This window comes from Lithobates pipiens, unplaced genomic scaffold, assembly GCF_037356315.1.
Source record: "Lithobates pipiens isolate NorthernLeopardFrog02 unplaced genomic scaffold, aLitPip1_a1.2 Scaffold_28, whole genome shotgun sequence".
NCBI classification, from domain to species: Eukaryota; Metazoa; Chordata; class Amphibia; order Anura; family Ranidae; genus Lithobates; species Lithobates pipiens.
Genome location: NW_027507789.1, coordinates 170,321,193 through 170,335,406, shown reverse-complemented (window position 1 = coordinate 170,335,406; position 14,214 = coordinate 170,321,193). Strand labels below are relative to the sequence as shown.

Here is a 14,214-nt window from a genome sequence, read left to right as displayed (position 1 = left end):
CACCCGACAACTCCTCCCCCCATCAGGCTGACCCTGGGTGTATATAGGAGGCCTGCCCCCAGCCAATCCTAGATTGGTAAGGGCTCACAGATACACCCTATGTCACTCCAATCCTCTCTTTCCTCCTCTTTTCCAGAAACCAGAGGGAGGCGCAAGAGAGATTATTCCCCCAGATAAAAAAAAAACAGGCCTAGCTTTTATCTAGGCCTGCCTAAATTAACCTGCACTGGCTGAAACAAAAAAAAAATGACTACCTCTAGCAACCTACCTACCTAAGGTAGAGGGTGTTACACTTGCATGACAGAAGGTCAGTTATAAAGGAGCATTATCACTCATGTGTGCCCGGGACAGCTTCATCTAGCTATGGACCTGCATAAACAATGTACTTAAACCACTGTGTATTCTTAAAGTATACTAATTATTTGAAGTGTGAAAAATAAGTGTGGTTGAAAGTGTAAATATTAGTAATGGTGAACAAACAATCCTTAAAAATCAATAAAAATGTAAAAACAAGGATAGTGGCACTACCTATAGATTGAAGAGCAATCTAGCAGTTCACTCTTTAAAGTCTGTAAGGACCTCCTCATGCAATATAATTGTGAAAAAAATATATAAATGTGAGAAAGATAATAATAATAAATCCCAGCACTGGGATAACCGCCTGTATCCTGTAGGGTCAATGAACTGTCAAAAGACCTCCTCATGAAACCGATCTCTCGCGGATACCACAGGGGGTTATGTCCTCAGAGTGGTCTGGTACCTGGTGCTAAACCAACAATGGTAAAAAGTGAGTAAATCCCAAAGATAATTATAACATGACATAAAAAATATGAATTATAACATAAATCTGAAAGAAATCCATAAGTGAGCTCCCACTTATACCATATACCAATACAGTCACATCATCATAGAGTCACATATATGCATTCATTCTGATATAGATAGATGTTTGTGCTATTGAAAAATAGTTGCAGGTGACTTTTGGTGCTCATAGTGCTTGACAGGTGACTTGCCCCCTTATGGGTCCCCACTCATCAGCTCCTATGACCCCTTCAGGGGTAATATGTCTGTAACTCCACAGTATGGTCCGGTAGTCTCAAGCTGCAACATCCACAAAGCGATTTTGGATGGCCAATCGGTGGCAGATATATGCAGTAAGATTCCTCATAAAAAAGAGAGATTGGCTCCTATGGTGTAGTATCCAAGAAAGTTCATTTATTTAAAATATTTGTTAAAAAATCAAACATAAAATAAAATAAACCCCAAAAGATCACGGGCAAAATCCATATGCCTAAAGTGCCTATCCTGGAGAGGCAACTCTATAACAAATATAGCATAATGCTGTGGTTGTGGGGCGTGCGGTGTGCATGCCAGCTGCATTACACCCACTAGCCCTAGTTCCTGAAAGTCATATGATGTGTGTGTAAGAGCCATACGCGTTTCGTAATTAACGTCTTCAGAGGCGATCATCGCCGCTTTAAAGAATTAATTGCTAGATCGCTCTTCAATCTACAGGCCACTACCCCTGTCTTTACATTTTTATTGATCTTAGGGCTCTCATTTGGGTGCTTTTTAAGGGGCGCTGCAACCTTTTTTATCATCCTAAGCGCAGTTTATTTTACTATTTTCTGAAAATCCTTCAAAATGTTCTTGGAATATTTCATTTATGTCCAGAGCAAATCAACAAGTTCCATTTTGAAAAAAGTCCATTTAAGCTCCTAATAAATTCCTGTTTTTAGTTTAGCTCAAAAAAACACAAATTCAAACCTAACTGTCATTAACCCTTGCTTGGCTTTCATGCCAAGTACAGTTAGAATAAAAATAAATGTGCCTAAAAAAGAGCAATATTAGTTAAGGTGATCAAAAAAAATCCTTAAAGATTTTCTGGGAATATTTCACATACAATATATCCAAAGCAAATCAGCCTATTACATTTTGAAAAAAGTACATTTAAGCCCCTAATAATTTCCTGAATCCATGGTCCTGTTATGTTCTGGACTGCAGAGTGGAAGGGCTCTTCTTCGGGTATCCATGCTGTTATCTATATAATGTGGACACTTCCCCTTGATTGTCCCCTCAGGTTCTAGAAGACTGCAGTAGCATACTGATGTCAGGGAAAGAGGCAGCAACAAATCTGTTAATGGCAATCCCAAACTGCAGTCTTGGATCGCTGGTCTCCACTCCCAGAAAGGCATGAGAGAGAGATGTCCATCAATAGATCTCCCTCAGCAACAATAGACCTCTCCAGTATTAATGAACTCACCGTAACAATGGAGCTTTTCTGTCAGAAATTAAAAACTGTGGGTTTTGGTCCATTCTGCTTATTAATTTTTTTTTGTTGTTTTGTTTATAGCCTTCTAAATAAACGAATACTAGGCGCATTTAGAAACATCTTAAACATGCTTATTTAACTGCTCAGCTGTGTGGTCAGCAATTTCTTATTCTCGCTCAGCACAACTTGAAAGCAGGTCCTCTGTCCTCTACTCAATTTCTGAACAATTTGAGAAAACATCCTCTGAGCCACAAGTTCTTGAAAATTGCCTTTTCAAAATATACCATGTGTGAGTATTTTCTTCTGCAAATTTACTTGCTGCCGCCTTTGCCATTTAGCTCTATTGGTCATAGTTTTTAAAGGGTGTTTCTGAAACCAAAGCCTTGGATGTAAACCGTTTCAACACAATAGTATAAAGACAAGCTAAAGAGGCCTGTCAGTGAATATTATAATATAACTTTTAGTGTGCCTTTAGTGATACTTAAATGCTAAAGCAGGTTGATGATTTAGGGCCAATGTCGGCAACTTTACTAATGACACTGGGTAAGCTTTATAAGAGAGGTTCTCTCGGGTCTAACTGCGCTCCCAATAGGAATCAATTTACATTCTGTGCCTATTTGCCTAAACAGTGTCCAAAAACACAGGTCCTCAAGTAAAATAATACAGTAAGAAATATTTTGAAACCTTGACTCCTTTTGTATAGAATAGAGAAATGCTATTATGGCAAAGAAACAACGTTTGCCAGCTGATAAGTGCATATAAACAGAATACTGAATACATTGTTTGGGTAGTACCTGACACTTTAACACTGTAGTTATATATTTCAGACAAGCGTGATCAATTTGAAAATAATCTGATGCTTTGTTTCCAGCTTTAGACCAACTGCATACTGTTATTAAACGTTTCATTAGTTTATCATTGCAATATTGCATTTTGAGTGTTTTATTTGAGGTGTGTTCAGCCAAGTCAGTTGGCTTTTCCTTTATTGTTATTTCTTTAGGGTGGAATGAGCAAACATTTCTAAAGAGCTGGGCAGCAATAAACTAATTATTGTGAAGTTGTTTTACAATTGTCTAAAGTTTTCCAAGCAGATTACCAAATGTTTAATGTTAAATCCTAATGTCAATCATGTAAAGCAGTGGAAGATGATCAGTCAGATACTTGTAAACATTAATATTAGTAATTAATGTTTTTTGGCACTCCCAGTCTTCCATATATAAGACAGCAGAATGAATAGAGAACATATTGTGAAGGACATCCATTTAGAAACACACACTTTTAGGTCATCTGTACCACCCAAATCCATCATCATGAGTTACAGTGGTCACTCCTCTGCTGGATCACACCATGGAAGCTGCCATGTTGGTAGGAACACATATGGTGTTCCTCATGGAGGATCTTCACTTAGCCATCATGGAGGATCCCACTCTTCTCACCACCATGGGGGATCTCGTGCTTTTCATCATGGAGGATCCCACTCTTCTGATCACCATGGGGTTTCTTATGCTTCTCATCATGGAGGATGTCATAATTTACATCATGGAGGTTCCCATACCTCCCACCATGGAGGCTCCGTCAGATTCCATTCTGCAGGTTCTCATAGTTCTCATCATAGAGGATCCCATGCCCCCCACCATGAAAGTTCCCATAAAGTTCATCACAGTAATCACTATAGAGCCCCCAGTGTACATGGAGGATCAGGAGGCAAAGGAATCTCCATATCCAAGCACGTTCATGGAGGTGCTCACAGCAGCAGCCATAAAAGCATTATTAGCCATCATGGTTTGTTCAGTGTTAATGGGAAGGAAACCATGCAGCATTTAAATGATCGTTTGGCTTCCTACTTGGACAAAGTCCGCTCCCTAGAGCAACAGAATTCCCAGCTTGAAAGGAATATCCGGGAGTGGTACGAGAGGAATCAGCCCAGCACTTTACCTGACTACAGCGGCTTCCTCAGAATAATTCAAGAGCTTCAAGGCCAGGTAAATAAATTATAAATGTAAATTTTTTAAACACACCCTGTTGCCTAGATATTTAAAATAAGAAAACAGACTAGGCATATTAGACATCTAAAAGGATACAACATTACATATTTTATATAGCACCAGAAATGGGTCTCAGTGCATTTTGTTCATGATTTTGAGCACTCTGATGTGTCTTACAGAAAAACACAGACATCCACCTTTTTTCTGCAGCACACTAGATGACACTGGAGGACACTGCAGCACAGGGCTTTGTAGAGAACTGAATGGAGTGTACACTTTGTACACTTTCAATAAAGTTAATAAAAAAGTAAACAATGTCTTGCATTGTAAAACCCATGGCACCACTCATCACCATTGCTGAGTACCAGCTGAATGCTAAAAGGGAATATTTTAGCATGTGGCTAGTGTAAATGTACCCTTAAGTCATGTTACAGTGCAAGTCATAATAGATTTGCAGTAAGCTACATTAATTGATACAGGACAAAGCTTAGGTAAATACACTCTATGAATTTATCCTTTGCAATAAATAATTAACACCTATAATTTCCAGATTTCCTCAACTTCTGTGGAAAATGCCAGGATTGTATTACAAATAGACAACGCTCGTCTAGCAGCAGATGACTTCAGAAACAAGTAGGCCTTTCTATATTTCATGTCTTTCATGATTATTATCAATATCAGCATTAATTGCTTTGTCTTCCTTTTGTCACCAGGTATGAAATGGAACGCCAACTGGCAAGCAGTGTTGAGGCTGATGTGAATGGACTTCGTATACTCCTGGAAGAACTTAACAGGGAAATATGCCATCTGCAGGCACAAGTAGAAAACCTTCAGGAGGAACTGCAGCTAATAAAGAGGAACCAAGGGGAGGTGGGATAGATGTTACCTCTTTTTCAAGATGAATCAGAAATGTATTTTAAGAAAAAGAATTCATAATGTGTTGTTACAGAGCAGGTGTAAATATTGTTGAAATCACTTTTGCTTTAGAGGTATGCTGCCATCCTGGGCCATCTGTGGGAAATTGACAACATAACACCTTTTGTATTTTTTTTATCTTTTTTTATTTGGCAATGAACTTAAAGTGTTAGTCAACCCAAGACACTGCATTCACTATATCTGGTCTCCCATGGTACACAGAACATAGAAATTCAATTATTTTAGTAAATAAAAACTGTTAAATAAATTTTCTCAGCAGTCACAGCAGTCTTGTGACTTCTATTAGTGTCCAGCTGAGCACTGGTTAAAGCTGATAGGAGGAATTTTCTGACTGTCCTATAAAACTGCAAGACTCCTGACCCTCTGTCTGTTTAGTGCTGATTGGACCTGTGTTGGTCACATGCACTCTACCAAGAAAAAGAAAACTCTGTACCAATACACACCAAACTGAGTATGGGCAGCTTGACTACATAGGTTCGGTGTTATCAGGAAATTATCAGGGGACAATGGAAGGAGAGAAGGATCAGAGAAGTCAGAATCAAATAGTCTTTTTACACAATGCAGACGATTAACCTCTTAGGTTCCACAGTGGGTTTAGGAACACAATAAATTATCTCAAAAATGTCTCAAACTATTCTCAAATGCATCTAAAAACCCACTACATTTGCACATTGACATAAGCCCAAAAGCCGAGTCAACACAGGTTCTAAAGCACACATTATGGAGATCTACAGAAATGCACCCATAACACAACTAGCTTCTAAAATTTTTACTTTCAGGAAGTCAACACTTTGCAAGCTCAGTTGGGTGCCAGGGTCAATGTGGAAATGGATGCTGCTCCATCGGCCGATCTGAATAGAACCTTGTTTGAGATCAGAGAGCAGTATGAGAATCTGATGGAGCGGAATCTGAGAGAGGTGGAAACTATTTTCCGTCAACGGGTAAGTCGATTTGTAGACTAAAAAAGCTTATTGAACTTGTTAGAAAAATTGTGGGATAGCAATCTATTCAATTGTGATCATTAGGCCCTATTACTTAATGGTTATATTCCAATAAACAATAAATATTGATGATAACATGTTCAGCTTTAATGCTCAGTTGTACTGTACCACCCCAATCTTCCCATTACAGTGAACATCAGGACCGCTGCTCTCATACAGAAATCTTAAGAGGTCCGCCACACCCCTTGCACAGCCACAACTACCAATGGCCACACTCATGCTTCCTGATCAGGGATGTGAGTCTTTATTGGGACACTGGTGCAACTGGGCGTTAAGGCTGTTGCCTAAGTACACAAAGAAAAAAAATGCAGTGGCATGAATTAAAATATATAAAAACGAATATAAATGTGCAAATCAACTTAAGCCTAGCTACTGTATATTAAAAAATTGTGATGCGTTTCTACACAAAAGATCAGAAATAAACCTCCTTTGACTTTATATATAAAACTATATGGAAATTAGCCTCCATATAATAAGGGGTACATGACTCTAAAAAACTTTCTTTTTATATAGACTGAGGAACTGAATCGTGAAGTTGCTTCTGGTTCTGAACAACTCCAGTCTGTACAAACTGAAGTCATTGACTTGAGACATTCCATCCAAACCTTGGAAATCGAACTGCAGAGCCAGCTCAGCTTGGTAAGTGTTATTGCCAGCCAATTAATAAAGTTTGTGTCAATGACCAGTTGCTGGTCATTTTAGTCTGTTTGCATGTTCAGTTCATTCTGCAAAGACTAACAGTATGTACTGTAATTACCAGTTTTTTTTTGTATACAATCTTTCTCTATTTTTTCCCAGAAATCAGCTCTAGGAAACACCTTGGCAGAAACAGAAGCCACATTTGGGGCTCAACTTGCCCAATTACAATGTTTGATCAACAATGTAGAGTCCCAGCTGGGCCAGTTGCGATCTGACCTGGAACGTCAGAATCAGGAATACAGGATCCTGATGGACCAAAAGACTCACCTGGAGATGGAGATCGCCACCTATAAGCGCCTATTGGAGGGTCATGATATCCAGTATGTATTTCAGGACAAGTAACTGAACTAATATTCCTTAAAACATGTAGTCCTCAATTTATAACAACACCTATTCACACTGATCCTTTTAAGAGGAAAGACGTAATTGTTATATTTAATATAATTTTTATATAATTTATTTGCTATAATATTCAATCAGCTACCAGAATAGAACAATACAATTTGGAGAACAGCTTAATTCTAAAACCAGACAGTTCATAAAATGTTTCCATTTTGTTTACCAATATATTATTTAAACCAAGCCATACAGAATAGTCAGAATACCATATATTTCCTCATTATTCTTTACTGTGTGTTTTACATTTCAGCACTTCAAGTCAAACTTTTCTAGGAGACAGCCATGGTATGTAAACATATATTGTCTTAAAGTGAACCTATATTTTTTTTAAAAACAAACATAACAAACCTGTCATACTTACCTGCTATGTGCAATGGTTTTGCACAAAGAAAGCCCGATCCACCTCTTCTGTCTGCTCTCCTGGCTCCTCCCCTGCAGAGTACCCCCCATAGCAGCTTGTTATGGGGGCACTTGGGGGGGTTTTCTCCCAACCTGGCTCTTTGTGTCCATAGACACACACACAATGTGGCTTGACACCCACCCCCGATCCCTCCTCACTTCTGCTGTCTCTGAATATATGAGGAGGGAGAGAGCAGAGAGAGACACTGCTCTTGTGCACAGGGTTAGATCAAGGCCAGGCGCAAGTAAGTATAAGAGAGGGGTTGGGGCTGCACAGAGAAGGTTTTTTATCTTAATGCAGAGAATGCCTTAAGGCGAAAAAAAACTTTAGGCATTAGAACCACTTTAAAAAGCAGGGCATGAGCTGGTGGAAATATGCATAGAAAATAAAAAATATGGGAAACAATTTAACTAGTACCTGGACATTAATGGAATTTAGACACCATCCCATAGGATTTGGACCTCATTGCAGATCCTTTAAAAGGCGACTCCATTCCATGACCTGGGGGCTAGGCACCAGGATGAGGTATTTCACCCTATTCCGTCCTCCCTCCATCTGTATCTTACCCAACAACCATTGTCCTCCTATACCCTCTTTGGTTCTCCTATCACCCCTACCTCCCTTATCTGCTTTTGTCCCCTAACAACCCCATTAATAAACTCTGACACAGAGACCTTCTTAAGAGATTGGAAAGGATGATTTATTTATACAGTGGTGTGAAAAAGTGTTTGCCCCCTTCCTCATTTCCTGTTCCTTTGCATGCTTGTCACACTTAAGTGTTTCGGAAAATCAAACCAATTTAAACAATAGTCAAGGACAACACAAGTAAACACAAAATGCAATTTGTAAATGAAGGTGTTTATTATTAAAGGTGAAAAAAAATCCAAACCATCATGGCCCTGTGTGAAAAAGTGATTGCCCCCCTTGTTAAAACATACTATAACTGTGGTTGTCCACACCTGAGTTCAATTTCTCTAGCCACACCCAGGCCTGATTATTGCCACACCTGTTCACAATCAAGGCATCACTTAAATAGGAGCTGCTTGACACAGTAAGGTCCACCAGAAGATCCTTAAAAGCTACACATCATGCCGAGACCCAAAGAAATTCAGGAACAATTGAGAAAGAAAGTAATTGAGATCTATCAGTTTGGAAAGGGTTATAAAGCCATTTCCAAAGCTTTGGGAATCCAGCGAACCACAGTGAGAGCCATTATCCACAAATGGCGAAGACATGGAACAGTGGTGAACCTTCCCAGGAGTGGCCGGCCGCCCAAAATTACCCCAAGAGCGCAGCGACGACTCATCCAAGAGGTCACAAAAGACCCCACAACAACGTCCAAGGAACTGCAGGCCTCACTTGCCTCAGTTAAGGTCAGCGTTCATGCCTCCACCATCAGGAAAAGACTGGGCAAAAATGGCCTGCATGGCAGAGTTCCAAGGAGAAAACCACTGCTGAGCAAAAAGAACATCAAAGCTCGTCTCAATTTCTCCACAACACATCTTGATGATCCCCAAGACTTTTGGGACAACATTCTGTGGACCGATGAGACAAAAGTGGAACTCTTTGGAAGGTGTGTGTCCAAGTATATCTGGCGTAGAAGGAACACTGCATTTCAGAAAAAGAACATTATACCAACAGTAAAATATGGTGGTGGTAGTGTGATGGTCTGGGGCTGTTTTGCTGCTTCAGGACCTGGAAGACTTGCCATGATAAAAGGAACTATGAATTCTGCTGTCTACCAAGAGATCCTGAAGGAGAATGTCCGACCATCTGTTTGTGTACTCAAGCTGAAACGAACTTGGGTTCTGCAGCAGGACAATGATCCTAAACACACCAGCAAGTCCACCACCGAATGGCTGAAGAAAAACAAAATGAAGACTTTGGAGTGGCCTAGCCAAAGTCCTGACCTGAATCCTATTGAGATGTTGTGGTATGACCTTAAAAAGGCTGTTCATGCTCGAAAACCCTCTAATGTAACTGAATTAGGACAATTCTGCAAAGATGAGTGGGCCAAAATTCCTCCAGGACGCTGTAAAAGCCTCATTGCACGTTATCGCAAACGCTTGGTTGCAGTTGTTGCTGCTAAGGGTGGCCCAACCAGTTATTAGGTTTAGGGGGCAATCACTTTTTCACACAGGGCCATGATGGTTTGGATTTTTTTTCACCTTTAATAATAAACACCTTCATTTACAAATTGCATTTTGTGTTTACTTGTGTTGTCCTTGACTATTGTTTAAATTGGTTTGATGTTCCGAAACACTTAAGTGTGACAAACATGCAAAGGAACAGGAAATGAGGAAGGGGGCAAACACTTTTTCACACCACTGTAAATACTAACTCTGTTGCTGTACATGTGCTGTATTTGGCCTATGGTAGCTTGCCCGATTTGGCATTACTATCCATTATTCCTTCTAGAATTCCAACAAAACAAAAAAAGATCTTGACCTACTCCTCATGTATATATGTATATGCCTCGGTCTGCCACCATTTACTATCCCATATTTTCCCTACCTTTGAGACCCCTGTTTTGATGGTCCCCCATAAGATTTTGTGTTTTACAGTTATTAACAAAATCTCTTAGACTATTGGTCTATAGTGACTTTTGTCAGATGCATTGCCTGCATTTTTTGTATAACATTGTTTTGTATTGTATTACAAAAACTTTTCAATAAAGTTCCTGTTTATTAAAAGACCACCCCATCTATTTGATCTTCATCTTAATGTCATTAATTTACTGAAACCCAATACCAATCACTTTAATCAGCAGTCATACTCTATAAACATTTATTTTAGCCAAATATATTTAAAAAATGCTATCTGAAATTCACGTTGCATAAGTCACTATGTAGCCAGATATTTTCAGGCCATTTTTGCTAATGAGTTCCATTATAGTCACATTGTCTGCTGTGAATTGTATATGGGACAAACAGCATTCTAGGTGGCAATATTATGAATGATTACACAGCAACCTGCTTCCCTTCCTACCATGTGCAAATGGTGAGCTTTGGTCCAAAAATTGCCCACAGTAGTTTCCAGCTGTGGAAATGTGGAATAGTCTTGCACAGGAACTTATTCCAGCTGTAGACATTTTCTACAAAAGTTGTGTGCATTCATGATACTTCAAAACATAAAGGAATAACTGCATTTTCAAATACACAGTTGAATGTTTGTCCAAGTCAAACTTTCTCAGCTTGTGTACTAAATAAATACATTTCAGGTCTTGAGGTACCACTGCTAAAATCAATATATCTACAACTCATGGTACATAAGAAGGTTTCTCAACTTCACTAATTATGTAACAATAACAATGATAATTGGAATATATTGGATTGATATGAGAAACGTAGACAATTTGTATTCCTGTGTAATGTGACATAGATCTTTCTTAATTTGAACTATCATATCTTCTACTTCCAGGATCTCACCACACAGTGAAAGTTCACCATGTGACTAGCCCCACTCATTTTAGACATCATCAAAGTCATCATCAACATCATAATCATCATAATGTTTGCTAATGTGTTTCTGACTCTTCTGGAGAACCCTGTGGGTAATAATATTATCCTAGCTCTAGAAAGTCTTTTGGTGTCTTCCTCTGCCTTCTTCTTATGTGGCCTTCAGTATCTGCTTCACCTAGGCAAAACTTGGCATGAGATATGAACTAGATCCACCAAGATACCCAGTAGACACAACTGAAATTATGCAAGGTTTAGGATTAGTTAGATACAGAATGTGTTCATCTTTAGAGGTTGGTGTTAAACGATTCAAGTTTACCTAAATAGTAAGTTAATTTCAAGATGTTAATCCACGTGTTACAAATGCTATGGAGTTCAGGCCTTTGAACACTTTTAAAGATGCAAAATTAAAGAAGGTATTTCCATGTACCCAACATTATTTAGGGATTACATTATGCCAGCGCATAAGATATGACTTTTCATTCACTTTTTTCTTGGAGCACTTTCAATACTTTTAGGGCCCAGGCACATTCATCTTGTTACAATAATGCCTTTTAATACACAGATGTTGTGCCAACATGTAATGCAATGTGTCGTGCAGTGCCATTTATTGTGCAACAGCATTGAATGCCACCCAAATGCATGAACAGAATGCATCTATGCTATAGTATGATGCAGTACACAACATGGTACAATATGGGTTATGTTGTAGTGCTTTGGAAAAAACAATAGAATGCAAGCATTTTTACCTGGGACCCATTCAGAACAAATAACCTGTGGTACCACAATGCCCTAAAACTAAGTTGTGGTGAATGTGTTACTGTAACACTTTCAAGAGTAAACAAGCCCTTATGGTACATACAGTTTAAATGCCGTATTCTTCACTCAAAAGAAGTGAGTTGTTCCATAATCAGTCATTTTGAATTACAATGATCCTATGCAAAGGAGTTAGAATATGAACCAGTCTAATCAGTATAGAATAGAATATGAATTTTTGCAGAATTCTCCTTCGCAATGTAGTTTCCGATTAAAAATACCCAAAAACAGCATCTTGAAATGTGCCTATAGTAAGTGAATGCACATCTAAAACACATGATTAATTCAAGTGTAACTCTAGTTTTCTGTTGTGAATTTAGGGGGTTTTATTAACATAATCCTGAGCAGGTTTTATTATAACGTTGAAGCATCAGTTTTATAATAATATGTTACGAACCTATTTGTATTGTCTACCATTTTACATATTAATGGTGTGAATATATATATATATATATATATTCTGGTGTACTACTGCAGTAATCTGGTGAATTTTGATCATCATTCTCTTGTCCTTGTCACCTACTAAATTTTCAATAAAACAAATCATATCTTCATGCATTCGGCTGTGTGTGTGTGTGGTATTAATGATGCACATGATTTTTCCATACTAAAATAATAAAATAAAAAACAAAAAAGATCAAAATACTTTTTTTTATATGAGTGCCCACAGCGCACTCTTGGACCAGGGCCTAGGGCAGCAAGATTACAAGGGCCAGCATCTATACTCAGACATTACTATCCATCTGGTCATTTGTGGCTTAAAAAGAAGCTGCAGGAAAGTGGGTGCAAGGGATTCTGAGAGGGATGCAAGACTCTTTATAGTTGAGAAAGCATATAAAGCAGATCATATGCCACCTCTAGTAGTTTCTATTATATAATTGTGTAGCGGTGTCCCCGTGGGGTCGCTGAGTGTAGTAGTTCCACCTGTCACCCTGCTCAGTCCAGCATTCACTTCCAGTTACTCCTCATTGAACAATAAACAGTCCATCAGCTTCTTTTTTGTGGTTTTATTGAGGGATTTAACTTGGATGGGGTAAAGAGAACATGGGATGCCAAGATAATTTATTTTAAGCAAATTAAAAATATTTGGATGCCAATGCCAATCTGTATTTGCAGTCTCTAAAGCTCCATACTCCTCCAGCACATCACTTCTGAGTCATTTTTGCTTCCTCTACTGCACAATACTTGATTCCTGGTACAGCTAGCATATGGTTAGGCCCCACTCTGAACAAGGCCCAACAGTTCTGGATTCACTATTTGCTGGCTGGGGTCTGTATTCTCCTTTGGTGTAGCAACAAATAGCAACTGAAAATAGTTTTTTGTGCTAGCTGTGTTCTAAGTGGACTACTGGACTACTGGTCCTAGTAAGTCCTGTGCAAACTCTGCCAACCCTTCTGGCTGCAGCAGCCTGTTTCTATTTCCAGCGACATCACAGTCTCTCTCTCTGGCTCTACATACACTTCTGGCATGTCTCTCCCAGATCTTCTCACTGTGCCTGTCATTCATCGATCCCAGATGGATCCCACCCGATGACTTGCCCCGCAGATGGGGTGCTCCCTCAAAGGCCATGACAGCCTAACACTCCATCACTCAGTTCTTCCACCTGACAACTCCTCCCCCCAGCAGGCTGACCCTGGTTATATATACAGTAAAAGTTCACCATGTATGTCCCCAGCCAATCCTAGTTGGGGATTGGTCAGGGCTCACAGATACACCCTATATCACTCCAACCCTTTCTCCTCACCTCTTTTCCAGAACCTTCCAGAAATGATGGAGAGAGATGAAGCCCCCAGATCAAAACAAACATGCCTAGCTTTTATCTAGGCCTGCCTAAATTAACCTGCACTGGCTGAAACAAAACAAAAAACTGAAAATGAACTGTTCGAACTTAACTATATCCCACTGGTAAGACAGATCAAAAGTGATCTTCAAAAATGGGACAAAGAGATTTTTACATGGTTCGGGAGAACCAATATTATTAAGATGAATGTGATGCCCAGACTGTTATACATAATTCAAACTATACCAATTAAGATCCCTTCAAGTTTGTTTAAGGATCTTAGATCAAGATTTATGAAGTTCATCTGGGCTGGGAAACCAGCAAGAGTACGTCGAGATATTTTAGTACTCCCCAAAGGAAAAGGAGGGATAGGACTTCCAGATCCAATAAAATACCAGGAGGCTTCACACTTAACTAGAGTAGTGGAATGGTGTAGGCTTAAAAACGAAAAACCGTGGATACAGACAG

General features: G+C 39.1%; 1 protein-coding gene across 1 annotated transcript; it reads left to right on the top strand.

Annotated features, from left to right (window-relative positions):
• The first annotated feature begins 3,501 nt into the window (after nt 1-3,501).
• Nucleotides 3,502-12,511, top strand: LOC143935781 (keratin, type I cytoskeletal 19-like). The gene is made up of 8 exons (XM_077459891.1): nt 3,502-4,254; nt 4,808-4,890; nt 4,971-5,127; nt 5,973-6,134; nt 6,708-6,833; nt 6,993-7,213; nt 7,543-7,577; nt 11,113-12,511. Exons 1-8 carry the CDS (start codon nt 3,502-3,504, stop codon nt 11,211-11,213), a joined length of 1,638 nt encoding a protein of 545 aa, XP_077316017.1. The 3' UTR covers nt 11,214-12,511.
• The last annotated feature ends 1,703 nt before the right edge of the window (nt 12,512-14,214 follow it).

Coding starts and splice junctions, on each gene's coding strand:
- LOC143935781 (XM_077459891.1), top strand. CDS start 3,502: ATGAATAGAGAACATATTGTGAAGGACATCCATTTAGAAACACACACT. Junction 7,214..7,542: donor TTGGAGGGTCATGATATCCA/GTATGTATTTCA, acceptor TTTACATTTCAG/CACTTCAAGTCAAACTTTTC. Junction 7,578..11,112: donor TTTTCTAGGAGACAGCCATG/GTATGTAAACAT, acceptor TTCTACTTCCAG/GATCTCACCACACAGTGAAA.